The following is a 27,883-nucleotide window of genomic DNA, read 5'->3' as shown; positions in this document are numbered from 1 at the left end:
CCTTATTTAGCCTCAGGTTTGAGACTGAAGAAGGGAAGCCGATTGTCTCGGAGAAACACAAGGTCACCTGCACCATTGCTCCGGGTAGCACAGGAAGGGCACAATACTGTAGAGGGCGCCCTGGTACTCCACAGGCTCCGTTTGCGGTTAGGTTTTTTTAGACCCCCCTAACCATTCATTCTTAGGCACGGTAAGCTTAAAGCGACATGAATTAGGGGTCACCTGTGAGATGGACTTTTACCACCGGAACAGGCAGTCCGTAGTGTTAATTCTTAGCCAATTGAAACAACCGCTACCGACACTACACGGCTATCTAGGCTGTTCGGGAAAAGGAAGTTAACATTGATGATTAACTCCTGACGTGCCCAAACAGCCGTCTTGTGTTTATCGTGTGACAGGTGCCGGTGGGGTTCGTACCCACGATCCTCAGCTTGGTCTTGCTGGTTAGCTGCACGTTTACTGCTATGGCTATCTGGGCACCGTACTCTCTAGCACCTAAAACGGCTTTCTGTAGTAAATTAACTCTGTAAAGGCGTAGACGACTTTGTCGCACTCTTTAGCTTAGAAATGTACGGTCGTGATTTCGACACGCTAAAAATTATTATACAATTTATGTAACACAAAGACTGCCAACTGTTAAAGAATTGTTGTGCTTGATCCAAATCATGCATAAGTCTCCAATAACTGCTCAAAATATGTTCCTAGCTAACATACGGCCAGAAACTTTCTGATTTAGTCTATTCATTGGGTTCATTTCCTGCACTGAGCTGATGGAGCTTTATGTAAAGTATTTTAAATGTGCATTTTGAATGTGGTTTCCTACGAGACAAGCAAACACACAACGGTTAGCACTCGTGGAAAAGATTGTGTTCAATTTGAACAACCTAAATCTTCGAGTCCGCACCCCCTAGGTAAATCCGATATGAGTTTTGACGCTAATTTATAGTTTCACCGTTCGAGCTGAAAATGTTTACAGTTATTAAGGACCCAAATAGAATCTAAGTGAACTGGAGCAAGAATCATCCACTAATATTCACTAACATATGACAAAATATAAGGTTGTTTAATGAACTTCACAGCTTTGACTGAGTGTATAGCTCATAATAGGTATTTTGATTCAAGATTTCCAATCATTTTGACGATCATGAGTTTATTTTACCTTTATTAACGAGATTTTTCACCCTGGGTTAGTTCATCTCGGTAGTAGATTATGAGTGTTAAATTATATGTATGTTATTCTGTTATTGTAACAATGAATAACTGAATCATATAGGGTAATTTACGGCTTCGGCACCATTCAACTATTATAGGCAACCAAATTTCAAACGCCAAATACACAGTAATTCTCTATCAAAACACTCCAATGAAAACATTCAGATGATTTTTTGTTCAGCGGGTAGCTGCCGCTGACGAGATTTCCGAGACTGAACAAAAAATTTCGCCAGATGTCATTAATTCAAATGAACACGCCTCAAAATGCGGCTGATTTGGAGCTGCCCAACATATTCACTAGCAGTTTTTATGAGAAAGCTGCCGGAGAGAACGAGGCTGCCGACAATAAGATATGTTCGAAGCGTTTCCGAAAAACTTTCAAACACAAATCTATAAAGGATTGAGCAGCGCATAAACAGACAAAAATGCAATTTGTCTGCTGATGTCCGAGAAAATTACAAATGAAGCGCGGCATCGGCTTAGACTGCCGAGAATACGTAAATTCCCCTATGTAATCTAAATTAATTGTTAAGTTCAATGTTAAAAACGGGACTCTTAGTTCAAAGTTACCGTAAATTCGGGTGAAATTGATAATTTTTAACGGATTTTCTTATATGTTTTATATGATGTTGTCAATACCAAACAACTAAATGCAGTAAAACGAAGGTGAGCCTCATGTACCAAAATATTGTAACAAATTTTACTTAGTGCGAATAATTATCTCTATCATAAAAAATCGGGGGATTCCATTTCGGGGTGAAAATGATCACTTGTCAATGCAATTACTGTTAGTTTTGAAACTTGTACTTACCTAATTTGAGCTCTCTGAATTCGAATATGCTTGCTGAATTGTTAACAGTATCATGTTTATGAAATAAATTATCAAATTTCAAGAATACTGTACAAAACGCCTAAATGTAGGTAATTTCCAAAGGAATTTCAAACTATCTAATATAAATTCAATTATTTTAACAAAATGAGTGAATTAGTACGAGTTTTGATGATAAAATCTGTTTTGGGGATATATTTTAAGCATCCCCACAAACGTTTAAACTGACATCATGTTCAATTCTTGTTATTATATATATAAAATCCCAGAGTTGTCTGTCTGTCAGTAACGCTTTGAAATGTTTCACCGAAAAATGTAATTGAGCACTACAACAGCAAGTAAATCATTATAACAGTCAATTTTAATATTAGAACATTACAATTACAAATTGAGGAGCACTAGAACAGCATATTCTAGAGTTTTCGGGAACATTGTTTTTCACAGTGGAATAGGAAATTGGTCGATGATTTTAACGTAAACAAACCAACTTCAAGGATTGTAGTGCGGTCGAATTTGAATCGGTCTGGTGTTGAAAATAAGATTCAGAACGGGATTCGCCAAATCCAACTCAGGTTTAAAAACGAATTCGACATATGCAGACGACATGAATGAGATGAAAGTGCGCCAAATATTTGATTTTTTTTCTGTATTTCCAGTGAAACCTCCATGAGTCGATGTTCAATAACTCGATATCGTCTCATGGATGCATACTAAAAACCAAATATTATTGTAACTTTTATGCTCTTTTAAAACAGTTTTCCAAACTATTCCCGTTCCATGACTCGATACTTCCATGAGTCACTTCACTTCGCAAGTTGATAATAAATTTAATAGCATTGCCACAGCTATTCAGCTGAATATTGTAGAAGTTTCAGCAAGATTCTAGGCAGCGTCCATTAATTAAGTAACGCAAAAAATGGACATGCCCCCCTCCCCCTCTTCATAACGCTTTTTGTATGAAAAATTTCAAATTTTTGTATGAGTCGTAACGCTTGAGCCTACTCCCCCACCCCCTAGAGCGTTACATAATTTGTGGATGCCGCCCTACTCCTCAATTCATAGAATCTTGTGGAACTTTTGAAATGTTTCACAACAGATGGAACACTACAACGGCACTCAAGACATTCAGATCAGAACATTACAACTGCATTAAGGCCACGTGCTTCCATGAAGTACGGTCAAAGCATAAATTTAGGCGATTTTGCGGTCATTAGAGTCATGCGCTTTGAAAGATTATGCATAGCTTATTACGTTGGGTAAGATAGTTTTGAAATAAAAGTGGATGTCTGTCAATACCACACCGAACATTTTTTTTCATGGAAATAAATATTCTTTAACACCGAAAACTTCACAACACACAATTTGAAAATAGTTAAGACAAAAAGCAACTATTTGCTACAGATTCCATTAATATTGGTGCTCGATTAGATATAAATAAAATCGTGTGACACAATAATTAATTTCAACTTACGGATCAATTTCATCCGAATTTACTACTCTTATTTTTCAAAATTCAAGCTTAAAAATTGCTGTTACGTGAATGAATCAGAGTTTTTTTTTGTTGTTATCAAATCGTAAATTTTAATAAAACATAATGTCCATAATATTCAAATGTCCCAACTCTCTCTTTTGTACTGCGATTACTCTTCGCCTCTCTGTGTGTATGACTCAGGCTGTTGCCTTGCTTATGTGCGTCCATCTACTCAGTATTATAATTCACGTGCGGTGATAAATTGATTTTGTTTATATTTCTCATAGTTCTTTATTATTGCTTGCTTCTCTTTCTGGCACACGGTGTGCATCTCATTTTCTCTTATTGTATTAATTTCTTTGTACTCTCTCAAGTTACCGGTTTGTTGTTCCTCTTTCGTTGCTGGTGGTGAGAGCGGTTTTTCTTTCGTAAAATTTTTATTTTTATTATACAAAGCTGTTACTAATCCCTATCTCCTCTCTTTGCCATCTCTTTCAGCTACTCTGCATCAAAACCGACAAGAAAGCCGAAGCTGGTGAACAAACAGGTTACACTAAAACACAAATTCATTGTAATTGAATCATCTATATTCGGATAAACTGACACGAACAGACTGCTACAGCTACAGGGGTGCTCATCTACGACCACACTGAGGGGGTCCATCATTGAGTAACATTTTCAGCTTATGTCTGCTGTTAAAAAAAATATCCATCCATAGTAACGTGTGAGAGCAAGAGAGTGAGCTCCACAAGTCATCCATGCAATCCTCCCAACCGATGTGAGCTAACCGGAGGTAGCAGTAAGCATTAGACGATGACGAAGGCCCCTTAGGTCGTCTCGAATGCATCACACATAGACAGGGTAGGGTATGCAGGGCAACATAACAACTGCTGAACCGAATCCCCCGTGAAGAGGAGGAAGTTGGAATCACCATCTCTCAACACACTGAGCGAGCGAGAACCTCTTCTCTCGGAATAATGATGTCGAATACGGAGGAACTTCAAACGACCAACCTAAAGGTGCAGCAGTTTCCTCTGAGCAACCTTACAGTGTAGAGCACATTTGCTGTTTGTCGTTTAGCCCGTAAAGTGAAGTGTAATTAATCATTTAAATTGCGATCGTTTTATATTAGCATTGATTTCCTCAATTTACTGAAGCGAAGGCTATAGTTATGATACGGTGAAGTGTTGCTAACTCGACCCTCACGGTCTTGATATAATAACTAGTGGTGAATAACGATTATCAGTGTGATTTTGATGATCTGCCGAAACATGCTCTGCTGTGACAAATCGTCGTCCTCTGGTGGCGTGAACTGTAATCGAACCGCGAACGAGTCATCTTCGAGAACAGGTCCAAGTGGACCATTGCGGCAACCGGATAGTTTGTTGGATACAACAGCCCGAATCGTAGCTCAGAATGAACCGTTTCAAAGAATCGAAGAACGTTATGACCGAATACCCGAGCCTGTGCAGAGAAGGATTATCTTCTGGTCATTTCCACGCAATGAAAAAGACATCTGCATGTATAGTTCTCTATCCAGGTTGGTAATTTAGCTTATCTGTAATTGTATAATTATAATTTATTATGCTTTATAACACAGCGCATTAAACACATAGAATTGCTATGCTATGGAGAATTTGATTACCATATCAATGAATCAGAAATATATCAACAATATTTCATGCTGCATTCATACTCGCCCTTCCGTGGGAAAATTCAAACTTGGATAGCCGCGTAGAAAATATAATGGTTATTTGCATGTGATTCAAAATAATATGGTTGAAAAAGTTCAAAAAAGGTATTGCTCTGCCATTGAAACATAATGGTCGGCCAACAGTTACAGAAAAGTGGAAAAACATTTCAGGTTAAGGTGACCATTGGCCCGGCTTACAATCAAGGAATTTCAACAAAAACATGTTCGGCTATGTAGTTTGTGTGCTTGATATCGCTCTTTGAATTAGATTTACTCCATTTGATGCACGAGAAGTGCCTCTGCAAATGACTCGAAGTTTGTATAAGTGATTAGGGTAACTCGTCAAATGTTAAACAGTTCAATTTCTAATTCTAATTGTTAAAAACATGACAAAAACACATGATGTTCAACATTACGATGAGCAATTCAACCGTTCAATAATTAACGACTTTACTCAAAATGTATGGGAGAAATCGTTGTTTTAATGATTCGTTTCTTTGTGTCGCCATGATTTTCCATTGAAGAATATATAGAGGAGGTTTTGTTGCATAGCTAGTATTCGAAACTTTGATAAGATCTCATATTACTTCACAATTTCCTATGTATCGACCACTGTTATCCCCCCAATAAAGACTCGAGTAAGGTACCCCGGGGCAAGTGAGAATACGGGGTAAGTGGGACCTTCCATCATAGCTCGTTTAGGAAAAGTTTTTCAAGGGGGTATTCTTCTAGATAGTTGAAGATACAATAATAAGGAACGTATTTAGTACAAAACATATTGTTGTTTTTATTACCATGTGCTCCTTGTAACAGTTGTCAGCTCAACGCCATTTTAAACTTACATGATAAATTGTAACACGTTTCAATTGCATTTCGATTGGTAACTTATAAATGATATATTTTGAACATATTTTATACCTCTTTACGCTTTTTGTGAGAAATTTTCAGTTAAAATAAAATGCGATGTGACATATTAATAAATGTAAGCTTTCTTCCTAAAAAGTTACGTATTTTATGGTTGATCCCTTATGTACATGAACTATGCACTCAAAATAAAATATATATGATTTATCAATCCTGATATTGCAACTGTTGACTTACAGATGTGGTTTTACGCACGAAACTGGAGTGGGACACTTGCTCCGTTTAGCGAGGCAACTGCGTCTAAAAACTCATTGTACAGTCGAATTTCGTTTGTTGCACTATCTTTAAGTGGGCTACGTTTTAATTGGGCTCCCGTTAGCTGGGCTATAGCCCACCTAAAACGAAGGCAAACGTCATTTTCTTACATAAGACGCAATTTATCAATGTTGGTAGCTCTGGTTTTCTTTTGTTATATGTTATTTGACAGCTCGAAACTCAGCCCGATTAGTGAAAGTCTTTCACTAAGTGGGCTACAGGTTTAGTGCAACGACCGAAAGTTGACTGTACATCTTTCTTCTAAGGTTTTGACAATTTCGAAATTATTCGATCAAATTCATGCACACCAGCAAATATGTTGCCAAAATGTGACCGTGTTGTTGGATTTGCAAAATATTGACATTTTAAAATTATTCTGAACAATTTGTTTGAACTATCGTTTTTTTATGTCCCACTTGCCCCGGGGTACCTTATTTGAAAATTAGATTACTGCCCTTCTACGCCAATTTGTCTCATTTCAAAAGCTCAAAAGCTGGATAAGTACAAAAACAAAGTACGCCTCTCCGTTTTCTCATATGATGTAAATTTCCACTCTTGGAATTTAATGTTTTTATGACTAAAATAATCAAAAATCTATTGAACTGCGTAGCACATCATATCTTTGAAGTATTTATGATAAGAAGATGGCAATTGAAAGTGTTTTTATCATCTAAATTCTTAGAACAAATTATTTGAATATGTTGATTCTTTGGGGGTAAAATGAATCACTCGAGATGGGGATAATATGATCACCATGGCAGGACGAATACTACCGGATTTTATTCAGTTGCCTAGAGTTTTCCAGAGAAAATACAAAGACAGACATGGACAGCCATCCAAATGGTCGCGGCTAAACGTTCTGGAAACGGATTCTGGAGTGTCGGTGGGATATGCATTGATCATGTACCAGATGCCGAGAATCATGCCGCAATCCGTTCAATTTGAGTGGTGTTCATTTTACCCCCAGCATGTGTTCATTTTACCTCCATGGACCTGTGCACGAGTTCATGAATTTGACGTTTGAGCGGTGCCGAATTCACTTGTTGCCATGGTCACGTAAATAACACGGCACCGCTTAAACGTCAGATAGTGAACTCGTGCATCGGTCCATGGACCAATGACGTTTGAGCGGTGCCAAATTTACTCGTTGCCATGGTCACATAAATAATACGGCACCGCTAAAACGTCAAATAGTGAACTCGTGCATCGGTCCATTATCCCCGTTACATGTTCATTTTATCCACATCTTTGGAACATTGATTCTGTGGAAAGAAATTTTCAAAATTATAATGTTGATAAAATTCTATTTCCATCACAATATTTCAACTTGTTATATTGCATAAACATCCTTCTTCAATTCTGAGCAATTGGAAAAGAATCTGACAGCTTCATAAGCAAGAAAACATGAAAATTGCTTAGGTTGTTCCCCCAGTTCCCCTATTGCTTAGCAATTGATCCGGCAATTACGTTGTATTGCCGTGCAGTAGGCAAAGCAAAAACACCTATCAAAATACCCTACACGCAGTTGGTTTTTGGAAGGGTACATATCTATTTTTTCTTGAAGAAGCTTTGCGAAAAACCACTTGATTTAGATGAAATCGAATTCAGGTTGCCTTCTGCGTTCATGGGTTCTCTCGTGGTAACGCGCCCTGTCTAGCGATTTGAGATTCTAGCGTTCGATTCTCACCGAGAAGTCGTGTAAGCTCTTCGCAAATTTCACTTCAATTTGGTCGGGCTTCTGCTAAACCGCACCATGTGCCACTTTTTTCCCAAATTGAGTTTTTTACACCAGAGGACTCAAATAATCATAAACTTTCTACCATTAAAATAACGGGTAATTTGAACAGTCCCTTGTAATCTTAGATCACAAATTTTCTCTGGAAGGATATGTAAAACTGTAATTTTGTTCAGACAGAGTTAATGGTAACCCAACGCACGTCATCAGAGGGAATTCATTGTTCCGATATAAAGCCATATTTTTTTCCATTTCCTTGTAAACCTTAGAATTTATCCATTCCAAGTAACTCATAGAAACAGATGCCAGTGAATTTGGGCAGCAATTGACTAATTAAAATTAAATATTGTTTCGGTGGTGTTGATCTATTATTTTCTTAAATATTATCCAGCCACACCGCACTAAGTACTGTTTATCTTAAAGTGACCAGACGTCCCGGATTATGCGGGACAGTCCCGGATTTGAGCAACCTGTCCCGCATCAGCAAGCGTCCCGGAAAACGTCCCGGATTGTAGAAATAGCCAAAAATCATGAAATTTCTACTTTAAATATAAACAATGAAATGCGGTTTTCTCCATGAACCAACAAACTTCTAATCCAGATTCTTACAGGATCCATACAGATTGATGTAACTATTTGATTTCTGATCGGAATTTATGAAATCTACAAATTTAGCTATAGTCAGAGTCCTAACACAATTCTGGCGAAAATCAGAATCTTCACAGTAGGTGTTCATGGGTAGACATTTACACAATATTTTAGCCAAAGTTGATCAAAATGTTTACAGGATACGGAACAACATTTATCATATTTTCAGCTCATGATTTAATTCAGGATGTTCTCTTGGCACTGTTGAAAACTTTTTCTTGATTCGGTTCAGAAAATTCCAATAATTTGTGTTTGTTCTGTTCTCAAGATATTTTTTTTTCTCAATTCCTGCAAAGATTTTGCCCATAATCAATTCTAGATTCTGGGGATTTTGTTTAGCATACTAACTCACCGAATCTAAATATGAACCATTCTAGATTTAGATTCTTACTTTTAGAATATTCAGTCCAGAATCTTAAAAGGATCCAGTTCAAAAAAACATACATTTTTGCCTCAATGTCTTTGAAACTGGTTTAAAAAGCTGACAACATACTGGTTGAAAACCCTTCAGAATTCTGGCTCGAAAATAAAACATAATGCAGATCTCAATTTATACTTGTTTTGTTATTCTTTATTCATTTCATTTATTTAGTTAACATCTTAATAGAGAACACTGAATCAACAATTTCACGCATGTTATTCTTTATATATTCAAAATCTAACAAAAAACAGGATTTGAAAAAAAATGTGGAATTTTGATTAGAAGTGGAAAAAGTCCTGTACATTGAGTTTTTTTTATTTATTTTAAAAAATAATAATAATAGGAAATGAGTAATGTTCAATGTTGTTTACACTTATTTTCCAAAGTTTATAATTGTGTCCCGCATTGAAGTCTAAAATATCTGGTCACTTTGGTTTATCTGAAAATCACATTTTGCATGCAATAAATAGTTACATTTGCTTGTTACATAATATGTTAATTAATCCACGTAGGAGCCGTAGTGAAATAACGAACTTGATGCGTTTTAGTTTTTCAGAAAATAGCGTTATCGCCATAAAACCCCGTCAGACAGAGCGCACAGAACTTGTTCCAAGTTTATCACCCTTCATTCAAGAAGTCCAGATGACCTAGTGTTAGCGCACTAGATTATCACTCAGAAGGCACGAGTTCGAATCCCGATGTATTTTTTTGTGTTGTTTCTGTGGTTATTTTTATATTGCAGTAAAACATCAGCAAGTTAAAGTACAGCTGAAGTGATGGTCATTCCTGGTGTACACTTCACGCATTGAACTGTGAACTTGTTCAGCAAAAGTGCACCAAATGGGAGCGACTTGGTGCGCTTTGACAGAGCAAATTCATGGCTTTCTTCGATCAAAATAATTTTGAAACACATCACTACTGTTGTCTCATTGGAATCTATGTATGAACGCGTGAGGACCTTGATTCAATACATATGCATGGTGATGATAAGCATAATTTGTATCCAAAATACCAAGAACTATATTTTTCGATTTAGGTTCAGTCAGATTGAACTGAGTGCTTCGTATTTTTAAATAAAATCCCAATACATCGATAATTTTTGATGATTTACTTGTATATTAAATATCGGGTTACTTATTGGACATTATTAAACGCATGTGAGCGAAAAAAAAAAATTAGTCGTCCGCGATCATATAGTACACGATAAGACTTCAAAGTCGAATATCTCGAGATAAAGTTTTTGGCACTTGATGCGCTTTAGCAGAATCCCGACCATTTGTCCATTTAATCCAATTGCAAAGTAGGGTAAAAGCACCGGTTTTGGCCATAGCAACAATTTTAGACATAGTGTATCCACTAAGGTGGCTCAAAAAATCGGTTCCGCTCCACAGCTCATTCAATTCTAGATCAAGTTCTGAGTGCCCTCCAGAAATTTGAATCCATTTGGATGAACTGCACAAGTTTGCATGGGAATTACTATGGGAAAAACAAACAATTCATTCAAGCGGTCATACCGTTAGCCCATGTGCTCTTGAGGGTTAGAATTAGAGCTACGCTGATACTATTAGATACATTCGACAGCTACAACTTTGCTGAAGACCGTAATCAAATCGGACGCCTCAGTAATCAGTTATTAGACGCAAACACAATAAATCATAATTGAAAAAGTATGCATATAACATTCACAAAACAACATACAACATACAGTGAAACCTCCGTGAGCCGATATGGAAGGTACCACTATCGGAGGGAAATAGCGATTCATGGATCAGAAATCCTTTTTTTTATTTCTTTATTAGTATCATTCCAAACATTACATTCATTTCTTATATATAGGTGTTCTGTGTTATTAGACAACACTATCATCCTAATTTGGTAAAACAAATTCAAGATTTTATTAACATTTTGTTAACAACATATGTATTACATTTCATTTGCCGTAGCAGTTCAGATTTTTTACTGGTGTATTGATTTCACCTGATAATAAGAGAAAAAAAACACGCTTTCAATTTACTTAACCTAATTTAACGTATATAAATAACGCATTAATCGTGGCAATAGAATATTGTAACGATTTTTGCTTGAAATTATTAATTATTTTATTTGACATTTGTTTGTAACTTGCAGGCCGTGTTACTCCCAGCCTAGATGAGACCCCCGTCTCCAAGCCTCAGGGTCGGCGCTTCGCTCGTGACACTCCGCGAAAGAAAACACTTACAGATCGGCTCTAGTAAAACTCCCTCTATTTCGTGGTCTATGTGCACACTTATATTTCCACTTCCTTGACGTCCTACTTCCTGTTCTACTCCTGACCCTCTACTAATCTTTCCTTCTCTTTACTTGCGTCCGTCCTCAACACCGGACGACGCCTCCCACTTTCTTATTCTATCCTACCTTACAATTCCTTCACTTCTTCGGGGCCCCGCGCACTGCAGCACCTTCTCCACTCCTCTGTCGACCGCTTAAACTTCTCCTTCTCTCCTGGCCAGGGGCGGATGAATGGTCCTTCACTACTCTCCTGCTTCGGCTGCAGCCTCTCGTGGACCTCCTGCCTGTCCCGTGCGCCCCTCGAGTGTGGTGACGGACTCGAGGCTTCAGTGATCCGTAGATTCACTGGGAAACCTGGGTTTTGTGGCGCACTTGAAGGTCGAACTTCAGGGGTTTAGGGACACACTACAGGTTCTTCGGTAACGATTTTGAATGAAAACCGCGATGGCGATTTCAAATTAAAACCGCGAGGTCCTATGGACATGACGAGGATGTAAAATGGTGGAAATTAGAAGCGGTACGGTCGGGCTAGGTTCGGGGTTATTTGAGGCCGGAAATTTACCTGGATGTCCAGTTTCACTATCACTTCCTTTCTCCTTTCTTCAAATTATCTTCTCGCTAAAACTTCTCCAAACTTTTTCTTATAGCTTTGTGACTTTAACTTTTTCCAAAAAGCACTACTGCTGTCTTCAACGATCACCAGGCTTATGAAGTGGCTTGCTGGTGAACGTTGACCCCGAACCTTTGGCCGTTGACCCATGTCCATCGATGACGTAATCCACCTCATCATGGCCACCCATTTCGCCACCCCCATGGCCGCCCATTCGTGTGGTTTAGCGCCGCCCTGGTGGTAACTAGTGGCACTGCCGTCGTCCTGATATAGGGTGGAGCTGTGTTGGCTGCGTTCGTGGGAGCTTTCGGGACATCTTACTTAAACCTATCTACAAACGTTTTCTTTTTATCTCTACAATACATTTACGAAAATAAACGCGACAAATCTCATCAACACTAGACATCACACTGACACTGGTTACACTCTCCCCCCGCTCGGGTAAAAAAAATATTAGTGGAACTAATATTTTTTTAATTTACACACTCAACACTCTGACAACTTAACACGTACCTCTGAACCTGAAATTCACAAACTTCGTTGACAGACACTTATTTTTTTACAATGAAATAGACAAAATCTTGACACACTGCTCCACTCCTTCAATTTCAAAAATCCACCTGGGTAAGAGAGCATTTTATTTTAGCATATACATGGGACGGGGTCATAAGGTATCATCGTTGACTTAGCCAACTCCACGCAATTTAAAGGTTCAACCTTCTACTGACCATCACCGTACTAAGACTCCGGTCTCCAACGTACCCAAGATACTATATTTCATTGACCAACATTGATGAGAAACAATTTAAAAATATTTACAACAAATTAAAAAAATACCTATCACCAAATAAAAATGTTGCCTATACAACTTTAAAAATACTACACAATCTACAATTGAAACTACATGCAAAATAATCAAACTAAATCCCGGAATTATTATTTACAAAAACAACGTTGCAGAGATACCCTCTACTATGGTACGAAACATTTCGTTTAGTATTTTGCAATATTTCTCAGTGTCGGAGTTCACTGTCGATCGGCCGATCTACTATTATATACGCGCGTTATCGTTATCATGATCAACTGTGTGCTGTTCGGGAAGATCGAGCTATACTTATGGACTGCATATGTGGCTATTGTTAGGACGTGGTAAGTATCCAATGTGGTTCTAGTTAGGATAAATTTGTGAAAACAGGCATTTTAGAGCTTTTTTATCATTTTAATGACATTTCGTCGACGAAAGTTTGGCCAAATGATCATTTTGATGGTTCAATTTTCATAAAAAGGCCTAGTTTTCCAGGTTTATTCCTGACTAGAAGCTCATTGTGGTGCTTGCCATGAGGCATGATTCCAGGTAAGTACCTTTAATTGTACTGTGCACCGTCAAACTATTGTGAGCGATTAATTGGTTATCCTAAATTTGTTTGTCTATTGATGTGTTTCCTACAATTATTGTGGTAAGAGTTTATGTGGCTCGATCTTGCCTACCCCATGCTCTATGGATATACTATTTTCCATGCTCACTCTCATCTACCACTAACATAGCAACCTTAGACTGGTCCATTTACAAGGAAGCTAGCTAAATGATAAAACGTACTTTGCATTTGAATACATATTTAATTCTATAATTTCCAACACTTTCCAACACGGTTTAAAACAAACAAATTAAAAACAAAAAGAGAAAATAACACATAAAATTTTACTTCACAAAATTATTAAAATATTCTACGGTTTCCTAGGATTTTTGAATGGATGCGATGCCTCGTTCGTTAACGATGGGCATTGATGAATGAATGCATCTGCAGCTGCACACATTTGAATGTGTCCGTTTGTTCCATCCTCGAATTGAGCTTATGCGAATGGTATCTGACGTGACTTCCTGATGAGGATTTTACGGAAAACCTGTCGTCAACCGATTCGACCGCTCGATTCTCAGGAACAAGACGTACCATGGAGAAATTGTTGACTACGCCTTTAAATCTGCCGATGAAAAGACGCCGAGAGATTTGCCATTCATATCGGAGACTTCGTATGAGCTGGTACCCTTTTTGGCAACAATGATGCAGGGAGTGTAGACTGGGCCGAGCTTGGCGTTGTAGTCGTGCCCAGCTGAGGATTGTCGGAATGACCTCTTATACACTCGCTGTCCTACATCGAATGTTGGTGAGTACCTCTTGTGCCGTAAATCGTACTGCCTTTTCGTACTCTCGTGTGTCCTTTTTAGGTTTTCTACAACCATCTCCCACACCTTTTTGGACACACCTCTCATCTTCTCCATGCGATCTTCATCGCTGAGTTCCTCGTTACTCTCTAAACGATGATCAGATCCACGAGTCATGATCTCATTTCCGAACACGATTCGATGTGGAGAGAATTTGGTTGACGAGTGAACTGTGTTGTTCAACACGTATTCCATCTCCGACACTTTAGTGTCCCACAGACGTTGATCTGATCGGACGTATGACCTGATCATCGCGTTGATTGTACGGTTCAAACGTTCCGCAGGATTCGCCTGACTCCTGTGACGAGCATTCGTCCAGTGTTGAATCTCGTACTTTTTTAACAGACCTTGGAACTCTTTCGACAAGAACGTTGTTGCATTGTCGGAAATCAGATATTGGGGCACCGACAACTTTCGCAGCCACAACTCTTCCACGATCTTGCACAGACTAGCGGACGAGATCTTCTTCACCGGGACAAGCAGGCAATACTTAGAGAAAATGTCAAGAATGACCAATAAGTGTGCATTTCCCTGCTTGCTCCGGGGTAAAGACTGAATGTAGTCCATACAAATGATCTGGAACGGTTTGGTTGCGATCCGTTGTTGGCCCATTTGAGGTGCAGTAGAAATTGTCGACGGTTTGTTTTCTTTGCACGAAACGCAGTTGCTTATATACTTTTTTAGGTTGGTACTCATTCGAGGCCAGTAATACCGCCTTTTGAGTTTTTCCACACATTTTTCGAAGCCGATGTGCAAGTTATCATCGTGCTCCTGCTTCATGATTTGTGGACGAGATGATTCTGGGACGCATTCCTTCCACTGGAAGCTGTAATCCAGGACATCTGATCGGGCTGACACAAGTTTGTACAATTTGCCACCGTCTATTCGGAAATCCATATAATTTTCGGGAGCTTCTTCGACAGCATTGTACAAATTTTTGTACCACTCGTCCTCATCCTCTACTTCTAGAGCTTCGATTGATCGGGAAAGGGCATCCGGTACAATGTTGTCCTTCCCTTTCCTGTGTTTCACTTCCATGTCGTATTGCTGTAGCGTAATACTCCACCTGCTCAGACGTGAAGATGACCTCCATTTGGCCTTCATTATAAAGGTCAAAGCTGATGAATCGGTCATTAGAATAAAGTGTGTGCCCTCAATGTAGCACCTGAATTTATCAATGCAGCGTAAGGCGGCTAGTCCCTCCTTTTCCGCTGCATGATAGTTCAGTTCTGCGCCCTTTAACTTCTCGGAATGGTACGCAATCACCCTTTCCTCCCCATTCTGGACCTGCGTAAGAACTCCAGCGATTGCCGTGTCACTTGCGTCTGTTTGGACACAAAAAGGCAGACTAAAGTCTGGGTTGGCCATCACAGGCGCTGATATCAGCCTCTCTTTAATGGCCTTAAAAGCTTCATTTGCTGCGTTGTTCCACTGCACTCTCTTCGGCTTGTTTTTAAGCAAATCGGTGAGAGGTGCAGTGAGTTCACTAAATTTATCGATGAACCTACGGTAGTAGTTGACCATACCGAGGAATCGCCTTAATGAACGCACCGAGTTTGGGACCTCAAAACCCAATATCGCTTGGACTCGATCTGGGTTAGGTCTAAGACCTGCTCGGGATAAAATGTAGCCCAAATAGGGCAGTTCTTGGCAGCAAAAGTTAGACTTCTCAAGGTTTATGTAGAGATTTGCCTCCTTGAGACGTCTCGCAAGTTCTCGCAGTTTTTGGATATGATCCGCAAACGTATGACTGGCCACTACAATATCATCCAGATATACAAAAATGAAGGGTTCCAGGGCACCATACCCTAAAACACGGTCCATAAGTTTGCTTAAGGTGGCTGAGCTGTTTACCAGTCCAAACGGTAAACGTGTGAACTGATATAGACCCTTCCCTGGGACTGAGAATGCCGTAAATTTACGAGATTCTTGCCCCAAGGGCACCTGTAAAAAGGCTTGGGATAGATCTATAGTGGACAGATACTTAAATGGTCCTAAATGGCTTAAAATGCGATTTTGGTGGGGGAGGGGGTACGCATCCCTTTTTGTGCGCTCGTTGAGCTTTCTAGCATCAAGGCACAACCTTACTTCTTCGCTATCACGTTTCTTTACTGGCACTACAGGTAGAGCCCAGTCAGATTCAGAAGGTTCGATGATGTTGTCTTGGAGCATTTTGTCGACGGAATTATGAATTTTCTTCTGTATTTCTGGACTCCAGGGGTACGGATTCTTCCGAACAGGTTCCGCTCCCTGAAACTCCTCCTTAAAATCTATACGGTGTTCAATAAGATCCGTCTTTCCAAAATTCCCAGGACTGGCTACCAAGAACAACTTTTTCACCTCCTCTAACTGTTGAACCTGCTCTTCGCTCAACTGTTCTTCTTCTTCTAGATCCCTGTTAGTGTCTTCGTCAACGGACTCGACAGACTGGCTAAACGTCGGACGAATCCCAAATTTTCGCCAAAAATCGTACCCTAGGATGCATCTACGATTGAGTTTTGGAGCAATCACTACGGGTAAGATCTTCGTTTCACCGTTGAAACTAATTGGAATGTCTGCTGAACCAATCACCTCTAACCTTTCTCCAGCTGCTGTTCTCAGATTTGTGTTCGTGGGTTTAATTTTCAGTTTTAATGAACTAATCAGCCTCCTACTTCCTACACCTAATACAGTCCTCTCCGCACCGCTGTCTAACAAACCTAACACAGAAATACCTAGAATCTCAACCTTCGCAAATGGTCTCGGATCGTTGCTCAGCGTGACAATGGTTGCGATCTCTTTACTTCCCGAGTTCTCACCGAGTACCTGCTCATAGCCGAGTTGGTTCAGTATTTCTGGAGGTTCTGACGCGACAATTTCGTGAGGACTTTCTACGTTATTTGGGAGACTGACTTGCCTCACTGAGCAGTCTCGTGCATGTTTTTTGATTGACAGTAAGGGCAGTTTTTCAATGTGAATCCAGGGAATCCACATTTGAAACAAAACATATGTTTCTCCTTAGGACATTCCTCAAAACTGTGATCATATTCATGGCAGTTGAAGCAAATGCCCTTCTTAATTGGAATGTAAGCCTTGACAATACGCTGTAAGGCACTACTTCCACTCGGTCCCGGAGTTGGACTTTTCTGTCTATGGGGATTGTGAGTTTTGTTATCTGATTTCTCAGATTTCTTGTACTCATCCCTTTTTTGGTTTTCTTCACCCGAACTGCGCTGCTTCCAATAACCTTTCTGCCCATTGCCTTTATTGAAATTCTGCCTGAAATTTCCCGATTCCTTCCTCCTATCTGGTTCATTTTTGTTGTATCTATCCGGTCTATTTGGGAAATTCTGTCGGTGGTAATTAATCTCATCTACCCGAATTGGCCTATTATTAAAGAATCTTTCATTTCGCTGGTATAGTTGCCAGTTGATCGCATCAAACTTCTTACCGAATTCTTTCATTTTAGCTACGTCGGTCACGTTGGCAGCAAGCATGGCGATACGCACATCCTCACGCGTATTGCGAAAGAGCACATCAAACTTGCGCCTATCATCCCAGGGGTTGGACATACCTCGGAAAATACGGACCATGTCCAAGTAATAGTCTTGAAACTTTTCCTTGGCGCCCTGTTTCCGATTATACGCCTGTCTTTCGTAGACGTAATCGATGTCAATCGGTAAGAATTCGTTTTTAAGTTCGCGAACTAACACTTTCCAAGACCCTAATTCGTAATCACCATTCACCTCCATGAACCAAGCTCTGGCTTTGTTAGTGAACAGGTGATGAGCACTCTGAAACAGTTCATCTTCAGAGAACCCTTCTGAACGAGCATTGAACTCAACCTCCTTCACAAACTCATTCAGGCGTTTACCGTTGTCCATGCCGTCATACCGAATCGTCCATTTATGCACCGGCAAACGGTTGCTATTTACTTTCGACCATTCTCTCTCTGACGATTTCGGTTGGCTAGGATCAACCACTACTTTTCTTGGTTCTGCTAACTGCTCTGAACTATCCATTGAACTGTTCCTGTCTTTCAACCACTCCAGAAAATCTGTCGGCTTTGGCTGAGAAGATTTTGGTGGAACCTTCTCAGTTTCGCCTAAGTGGGTGCTGTTGAACGTTTTGGCTTGTTGTTCTTGTATCGCTTGTTTTGGTTGCTTAGCCTCCAAAACTTCGATACGTTGAAGCAACTGGCTGACTACTTCTAACAATTGCTTGTTTTCGGCGGACAGCTTTTCCTGTTCTTTCTTCAACTTTTCTACATTTTCGTCTTCCTCAAGATTTCCTTCAACGGCATTTTCATTCTCATCTACTCTTTGCGTCATTCTACGCTCCTGTTCTCCTACATTCTCATCTCCATCTAAGTTGACTAGCTCTTCTATTTCTTCTTCAAGCTGTTGATTTCCTTCAACTAACTCGCCTCTCATACGATTTAAACTTTCGTTTACAATCGCTAACTCGGCTGCTCTAATCTCCGGGAGATGTGAGGTAGCAGAAAAGTATGTGTTTAACAATCGCAAGCACTCTCCAGCAATTACAGCCAGGCTATTCATACACTCTTCGCTCAACTCCCGATCTTTCAATCTTTCCATACGAAATAGAATGTGAAATAACCTGCTCTTGAAAACCTGGTCTGGAGCTTTCTTCGATCGTCTGTTCTCCAAAAACGCCTTGATCGAATTCAATTTATCGTCACATGTTTCTAACTCTTCAACAACATTTACTTTGGCAAAATCGTATGTAACATTTGACTGACTATCTTCTTCTTTCAGACGACTACGCAACGCTCTCTCCAAACTAGCGCGAGGTGCGAGTTTGTCCATACGACGGATTATCAACTCATGTTCGAGTTCATCCACGGTGAGGTGGGCAGTATTCAACGTACTGTACTGTGCACGCAGCACTGACATCTCCATGATTGCAGCTCTATCCACCGGAAATCAGTAGAATTAAATTAAAAAGAAACCTATTTCAGCACAAAGCTGTAAAATTTGAAAAAAAAAACCTAGTTTTGTAAACGCTTTCGTTTTTCGAAAGCTAAATTAATTTGAAAAAGTACCTAAAATCTGTTCACGCTTCTTAGCAAAAGCTCTAAATAATTTGAAAATCCTAGAAAAATGCTGACCAAGTCTAATTGGTTCACTCGGTTAAAAATTGAAATATAGTTCCTAGATTTGCTCGGTGTTTCTCTACACTCTTCTCCGAAACACACAGGTCAAGATAACTTCCGGAATTCTATCGCAAAATTTTACAAATTACTCCGATTCTGTTTTAAATTCGTTCTCAACAATGATTGGTAGCTATCTTGCCACTTGGGACTTCCAAGACCTCCGTTATGGTAACAATGATTACAAGTTCTGAACAACTCCAAAGTAGTTCGTGACGTCAATTCCGTAAGTGACTTCGGGATGTTTTCCCAGAGACCTCCGCAAAGAAAAGTTATCAGAATCTAAAGTGTTTCCCTAGCACGGAATGCCAAAGACAATTCACGTTGGGTGCCAAAGTGTAACTTGCAGGCCGTGTTACTCCCAGCCTAGATGAGACCCCCGTCTCCAAGCCTCAGGGTCGGCGCTTCGCTCGTGACACTCCGCGAAAGAAAACACTTACAGATCGGCTCTAGTAAAACTCCCTCTATTTCGTGGTCTATGTGCACACTTATATTTCCACTTCCTTGACGTCCTACTTCCTGTTCTACTCCTGACCCTCTACTAATCTTTCCTTCTCTTTACTTGCGTCCGTCCTCAACACCGGACGACGCCTCCCACTTTCTTATTCTATCCTACCTTACAATTCCTTCACTTCTTCGGGGCCCCGCGCACTGCAGCACCTTCTCCACTCCTCTGTCGACCGCTTAAACTTCTCCTTCTCTCCTGGCCAGGGGCGGATGAATGGTCCTTCACTACTCTCCTGCTTCGGCTGCAGCCTCTCGTGGACCTCCTGCCTGTCCCGTGCGCCCCTCGAGTGTGGTGACGGACTCGAGGCTTCAGTGATCCGTAGATTCACTGGGAAACCTGGGTTTTGTGGCGCACTTGAAGGTCGAACTTCAGGGGTTTAGGGACACACTACAGGTTCTTCGGTAACGATTTTGAATGAAAACCGCGATGGCGATTTCAAATTAAAACCGCGAGGTCCTATGGACATGACGAGGATGTAAAATGGTGGAAATTAGAAGCGGTACGGTCGGGCTAGGTTCGGGGTTATTTGAGGCCGGAAATTTACCTGGATGTCCAGTTTCACTATCACTTCCTTTCTCCTTTCTTCAAATTATCTTCTCGCTAAAACTTCTCCAAACTTTTTCTTATAGCTTTGTGACTTTAACTTTTTCCAAAAAGCACTACTGCTGTCTTCAACGATCACCAGGCTTATGAAGTGGCTTGCTGGTGAACGTTGACCCCGAACCTTTGGCCGTTGACCCATGTCCATCGATGACGTAATCCACCTCATCATGGCCACCCATTTCGCCACCCCCATGGCCGCCCATTCGTGTGGTTTAGCGCCGCCCTGGTGGTAACTAGTGGCACTGCCGTCGTCCTGATATAGGGTGGAGCTGTGTTGGCTGCGTTCGTGGAAGCTTTCGGGACATCTTACTTAAACCTATCTACAAACGTTTTCTTTTTATCTCTACAATACATTTACGAAAATAAACGCGACAAATCTCATCAACACTAGACATCACACTGACACTGGTTACATGTTCCAACGTTTCAACACTGGATATTCTATGTCACTCATTGGTACTATACCAGGGAGGAAGCTTCAGAATCATTTTCAAATTTTTATTTTGAATTCTCTGCAGAGCTTTTTCCTGGTATTACAACAGCTAGTCCATATTGGTACAGCATACAACATTCTTCCTTCCTTCTGGCGTTACGTCCCAACTGGGACAAAGCCTGCTTCTCAGATTAGTGTTCTTATGAGCACTTCCACAGTTATTAACTGAGAGCTTTCTTTGCCGATTGACCATTTTTGCATGTGTATATCGTGTGGCAGGTACGAAGATACTCTATGCCCTGGGAATCGAGAAAATTTCCTTTACGAAAAGATCCTCGATCAGTGGGATTCGAACCCACGACCCTCAGCATGGTCATGCTGAAAAGCTTCGCGTTTACCGCTACGGCTATATGGGCCCCACAGCATACAACATGGCTGGCCTGAAAATTTGTTTGAATATTAAAAACTTAATCTTAAGCCAAAGTTTTGATTTTCTTTTAAAAAGGGGATAGAGACATTTTATATATTTATTACATTTGGCTTGAATGTCCTCTATGTGATTTTTGAAAATTAAATGCTTATCTAGCATGAGTCCTAGATACTTAACTTCATCTGACCAATTTATTGGAACCCCTCTAATCGTGACAACATGTCTACTTGAAGTTTTAAATAAGGAGCTTTTGGTGTATGTGGGAATATTATTAGTCGAGTTTTAGAAGCATTAGGAGGAATCTTTCATTTTTGCAAGTATGAAGAAAAAATATCCAAACTTTTTTGCAATCGACTACAGATGATACGTCCTTTGACGGAGAGGCCTGTGTCATCCGCAAACAAGGATTTTTTACATCCCTGAGGTAAATCAGGTAAGTCAGATGTGAAAATATTGCATAATATTGGTCCCAAAATGCTGCTTTGAGGAACACCAGCTCCTACAGGAAGTCTTTCAGACCTGGAGTTCTGATAATTAACCTGAAGTGTACGATTTTATCAGAAATCCTTTGGAACAGCTTACGAGGGACCATCACAGTAACCATTTAATTTTGTTTCTAGTATGCCTCCATGAGTCATGTGCTACCTTTTGGACCAGAAAATACAATGTTGTCTGTTTAAAAGAATTATGTACACTGTTCAAGAGTTTCAGTTTGAAAAAAAAAAACAAAAACTAATTACAGAGACTTCCGATTTGAAAACGGTCTTCGACAAAACCGTAGCTGATAAATGTATCTGATTCAGAGATGACCTGATTTTAGCAGCCCCTTTTTCAAAACGTTTTTCAGCTTTCATTCAAAGTTTAGCAAATTATCAATGTCCTTTCTTTACTATATATGCATATTCATTGGTACCGTAATCCGGGGTAACATTGATCAGAATATTTTTGAATATTTTTTAAATATTTAATTTGCAAATGCAAATGTTGCACGTTTTATATTTTTAAAACAAGTACTGCCACCCATAGCTCGCGACTTTATACTGTATTTTGTTTTTTGAAAGAAATAAGCATGTTTAAAAAAATGTTTTAGGCGGTTTTTTTATTTAACTGATATGGGGTAACATTAATCACCTACGAAAACAACGTTTGGTAATATTTAAAATGTAGTTACTTAATTAAATCATGACTTCTGATGCCGAATATGAAGGCCAAATACTTACAAGTCATTTACTTTTTGAGATATTTGAAAAATAAAAACACCTCGGACCGCGGAATACGCCTAAAGGTAGGCAATTTCCTAAGAAAGTTCTACATTCTTTACATTAATTCGTTAATGTTGCCTAACTGAACATTCTCATCACAGTTTTGACATCGGAATCGTTTTCGGCGATGTTATTTTTAGTGAGAACCGCATTTTCCTTGCTCATATTGCATGCATAACTTATGTGAAACATGAATCTTCGGTAGTGTTATACTTATCCATTGAAATCGTTGTTTCGAAAAATTGATAAATTTACGCATGAAGTAAACGCAACTTTCACAGAAATGTTAATGTTCAATAGCTTATGAACATAAGCAGGAGAAGCGCAATTAATGTTTTGGAAATGTTCCATTAATAAATGATGATACGAACTTTTTACGAGATGAGCCATTTCGATTAATGTTACCCCGCTGATCAATGATACCCCGGATTACGGTACTTGCTTTTCTGGAACGGTGAGAATCAAAAGTTCTCTTTAAATGGGGCTGACAAAGTCGGGTCATCAGTACTGAAGTGCCTAGAATTGAATGAGTGGGTTGGAGCAAAAACGATATTTTAACCACCCTAATGCTTCCGGTTGCCGTATTGCACGTTATAATAGTTATCAGTATAAAAATTAGTTTGTCCTATGATGTTATAGCGCCATGTTACAATTTAAAAATACAATGCAATACATATGTGTCTTATGTTTAATTTCTAGGTTCCTATTAATATTTATTTTTTTGCAGGGTTTCCTCCATAAACTCCGTCGAGCCTCAAAGCTTAAGCTTCTGCGCCGGTTTAAAGTTGGTCGAGTCCGGATGTGTTGAGGATGTATTGCAAGTTGGTTTCCATCTTAGTGGGATTGTGTGGACCTATCCACCAAATCCCAATCAACGACAGTCATCTTCATCCGGGCCAACGTCAGCATCGAACAGCAATCGACATGACATGCCGTACCAGTTTCCCGGCATCAATAATAGTCACCAGCACAACTATATTGGAAACAATAATCATCATCATAATCCCCATAATCATCGGCCTTTGACTCCCCCGCCTTTACACCAGGCACCGTTAGCCCCAGGGCCTCCCATGCCACCAGGTGGGCCGGTTATGTTTCCGCCACCCCCGGGAATCGCACAACCAGTACCACCACAATATAACAATAATCCAAATATTGATCGCGATGGATTTAACAATATTTCAACCTCGTCATCTTCAGGCCAGGCCAACATGGAAGAGAACAAAAAATTCAAAGTGTCAGTCAGCTTTGATAGGTGAGTGCGAGTAATCCTGTAAGCGCAAAAAGAGTGTAGCCTTCTGGCATCAGAGAGAATGAGTGATTGAGAGGGTGTCCTATAGGTACTGAATGATTGTATGGGCGAACAAACTGTAGCATACGAGAAATAGATTCCATATAAAAAACCGATTCGTTCTACCGCCGATTTCCGAAGAGTCTGCCTATTGGTAGCGGAAGCGCAGAGGAAAAACAATTTGACATACGTGGCTAAGCATGGCACATATCTATCAAATTGACAGAAACTCAATATGTTTACGACAGTAGTGCTGCAAACGATATATGATCTGCGTTATTTTTTTTTTTCATTTAGTTCTATCTGATTGAACCGGTAAACCACACATTACAAGTTAAACAACAATCGCAACAATTTTCAACTTCAATGCTATGTGGATAAATAATTTAAAAATCCAAAAACAATCTGGTATCCCAATCGCCTCGTAAATAATACCATGCGGTGTTTATTTTATTACAATTTAGTTTCCTGGGATCAGGAGAGACAGAGAATGTGCATTTTTCATGATGTCCCTTATGTGGGGTAACATGCAACACGCTGTGCTACCTAAAGGGCAACTATCTAAAACATAACCAATATTGTGTAGTTTTTCATCATTCAATAAATTGCTACAATAAAAGCATGACAATAATCAGAAATAAGGTACTTTACTCTTTGATAACTAATTATTATTGATTGAATTTTGAGTATTTAATCTATTTGGTTGAAAAACCGATTGATTTTGTATTGGGTGTCCACGTGAAAATTAATGTTTGTTATCTGTTTATGCTATGACTTGAAATAACCTTGGCCTTTTGATGTAGCTATCATATATATCTGCACGAAAGTTTTCAATGGAAGATTTGCAAATTACCATCAACACAGATGTTTGAAATTCATCATAGTTTGCGCAAAGAAAAAAAAAATTCCAATCATAATGCGCTTTATGCAACTTTTCTAATATTTTGTACCTACACGTTACATGTACCTAATTGTTGTTTGAGATACAACAGTTTTGTCGTAATTGTACACATAAATGTTCACTTTCGCTTATTCATGTGGTTTTGATGATAAATGGCAAGAAACATCTAGCAATAGAGATAGAAATTGCTGTTGCAATATATTCCACCAGAGTAGTCAAAGACGTTTTTAAATTGAGTCTTTAAACGTAAAATTAACAAAACTTGTATCTACTTCTTTTGTACACTATTCTCTAACTGATAGCAAATACCTAGAATTACTTTTTTTATCCTTTGTACGATTTTTAGTCTTGTTTTTATTCATTCAAACGTGTGACAAGATTTTCACCTCCAGCAAACCAACTCAAGTACTTGCCAAAATCATCTGTTTTATGTCTAAGATTTATAACTGTTGTAATAAATTAAAATAATTTTACTTAACGCTACCGAAAACGTCAATTCGGTTACTTGTAAATGTGTTGCAATAAGCTACCCCCATTTGATGGTACTTCGTAGTTATTCATATGGGTCGTATGGTTCGTTTGGCAATTGCGAAAAACATTGAATTTGATCCAATTCCTTCCATTAAGGTAAAGATGAATCGAAGCCAAACCTCAAATTTTCAAGACCACGAATCTGGAGAATCGAACATCCGTTTAAGCTGAAAACCTAATCGATTGGTAACTTGGGGATCGTTCAAATATTACGTAACGCAACAGGGGGAGGGAGGGGGTATTGCATAGTGTTACGGTCCATACAAAAATTTAAAATTTTCCATACAAAAGCTGTTACGTGGGGGTGGGAGGGGGTCTAAAATTGACAAATTTTGCGTTACGTAATATTTGATTGAACCCTTGTTGGTGGTGAGCAATCGATTATGTTTTCAGCTCAAACGGATGTTCGGCTCTCCAGATTTGTGCTCTTGAAAATTTGATGTTTGGCTTCGATTCATCTTCACCTCAACCCGTATAGGCCTGAGTGAAAGAAAACATACCAAAACTCCCACCGCTCAGCGAATACTTAACTGATTTCAATATTGTTTTGTCAGTATACTTAGTATACCCAGTTTCTGAAGATAGCCGAAAGAATTCGGGAATGTTTCTGTGGCCGGAGTTATTTCGGTGGGTCACTGGGTCAGGTAAAGTGAAAAGGGATCTGTTCTTTTGTGCCCCTGTAGTTAGGTAAATTTCAAATCACAGATATTTTTCGGGATCCGCTGTACACCATAATGTAAAAGAATTTTAAGAAGAACGCATCAGTGTAAACCGTTTGAGAAACAATAGATTTGGGAAATCATGTTTCCTGCATTTGATTGATCCTACAAATGACCATTTTGGCTTCCCAGGTACTTCTCAAATTTACTACTATCTAAACTGCTTTGCCAAGCTTTCAGGGCCATTCCCAAGTATCCTCTAGCCCACTAATTCACCTTTTTGGCCTTATAGGGCTATTATTGGCAAATGATGCCCTACATTAGTTAGTTAAGAAATAGCCTTATATTAGCACGCAGGGCGAATTAAACTGCTATTTGGTTACTTGGGCTATTTGATTATTTCCGTTTTTTTTCAAAAGTGTGTCTAACGCCAAAGATTTTTCTTCTTCTTCTTGGCATTACGTTTCCAAGAGCCTGCTTCTTATCTCATCCGTGTTCAATGAGCACTTCCACAATCATGTACTGAGAACTTTATTTGCCAAAGTTGCCATTTTCGCGTTCGTATATCGTTTGGCAGGTACGATAATACTCTATGCCCAGGGAAGTCAAGGAAATTTCCATTACGAAAAGATCCTGGACTGACCGGGAATCGTACCCAAACACCTTCAGCATGGCTTTGCTTTGTAGCCGCGGACTCTAATCCCTAGGTAAAGGTAGGCCCCCAGTGTCAAAGATATGCTACGTTATTGAAAAAAAAGAAGAAACATCATATCTTATGACGCATCTTATGGTTCCAGATATTCGTGCTTATTCTGCGCGGCGTGTGAGTCGAGAAGAGTCGCTCTCACCGCGAGTGACGTGAGACGACTAATGTTAATCAAATGGGAGCGAGTCGACAATTGTCACCTCATTCGACTCGTGTCACCTCACACGCCGCGCAGAATAGGCACGATTACCATACCACTGCAGTGTCTTCTTTTTTAAATTGTGCCAAACGACTGTATGACAAATAGCATTATGCCAAACGGGTTATACCATATTCATATGTTGTTTTATGGTTTTAGTACCGTCAAATGAGGTAACTTGAAACAAATCGTATTGTAATTTATTACATCTGTTTTAATATTCAATAGTGTATAAAGGTAGTAATCCAATAATACGTAGTAAAAATCACTTTAGGAAACACTGAATGTTTAAAATTTGCATTCATATAGCTTCAAAGTAGAAAAGTGTTGTTACCAATGTAATGATATGATTTCTAGACAAACATGTATAAGGGGCAGAATAAACTGCGAATTTAAGCTTCTCACGTGCAGCAAGTAGAGGCAAATAAGATCTACCTGTTAAGGTTGAAAGTTTTCTCAGATTAGTCGAATTGTGCCTATTGTGAACGGGTAAGCTTCCGGTTGGAATGGTTAAATTGACACTTTCAACAATAAAGCCTCTGATGATGCAAGGGTGTGCGTCTATACTCATCCAATTATCATAGCAAAGGTTCGTTAAAAAAATACTATTTTACGATAAAAAAAATAACTGGAGCAACTCGAAAGCAATATTTTTTGGAAGTGATATCAAAAATTGTTTGTTCTGCAGAACCAGTGCAGATATCACACTAAAATTACATTTATTTACATTTAGAAATGCAATAGGTTTGACCATGTAGCAACATTGAATAGGTACTACTTAAAACAGTATCTTTCACATTATTTATTGGCAATTTCTCTTACATGTCAGAGTGCAAATGAGTGAGTGTGGTGTTGTGTGGTATCTAAAAATATTGGAATGTTTGCTAATTTTCGAGATTAATGTATATTTTTACATTACCA

At 39.3% G+C, this 27,883-nt stretch overlaps 1 protein-coding gene across 5 annotated transcripts in view; it reads left to right on the top strand.

The window, feature by feature from the left end:
* Nucleotides 1-27,883, top strand: part of LOC5574366 — an 88,156-nt gene that overhangs the window by 46,334 nt on the left and 13,939 nt on the right. For 4 of the 5 annotated variants that reach the window (XM_021844496.1, XM_011495281.2, XM_021844497.1 and 1 more), the window contains 2 exons: nt 4,011-5,052; nt 23,403-23,930. In XM_021844496.1, the coding sequence (XP_021700188.1) occupies nt 4,769-5,052; nt 23,403-23,930 (812 nt within the window). In that variant the 5' untranslated portion in view covers nt 4,011-4,768. Of the gene's footprint in view, nt 1-3,787; nt 3,921-4,010; nt 5,053-23,402; nt 23,931-27,883 lie in introns of those variants that run through there. The other variant, XM_021844500.1, reaches the window with a different exon arrangement.

This window comes from Aedes aegypti, chromosome 2, assembly GCF_002204515.2.
Source record: "Aedes aegypti strain LVP_AGWG chromosome 2, AaegL5.0 Primary Assembly, whole genome shotgun sequence".
Lineage (NCBI taxonomy): Eukaryota > Metazoa > Arthropoda > Insecta > Diptera > Culicidae > Aedes > Aedes aegypti.
Note: the sequence above shows the minus strand (reverse complement) of the source record. Positions and strands in the feature narration are given on the sequence as shown.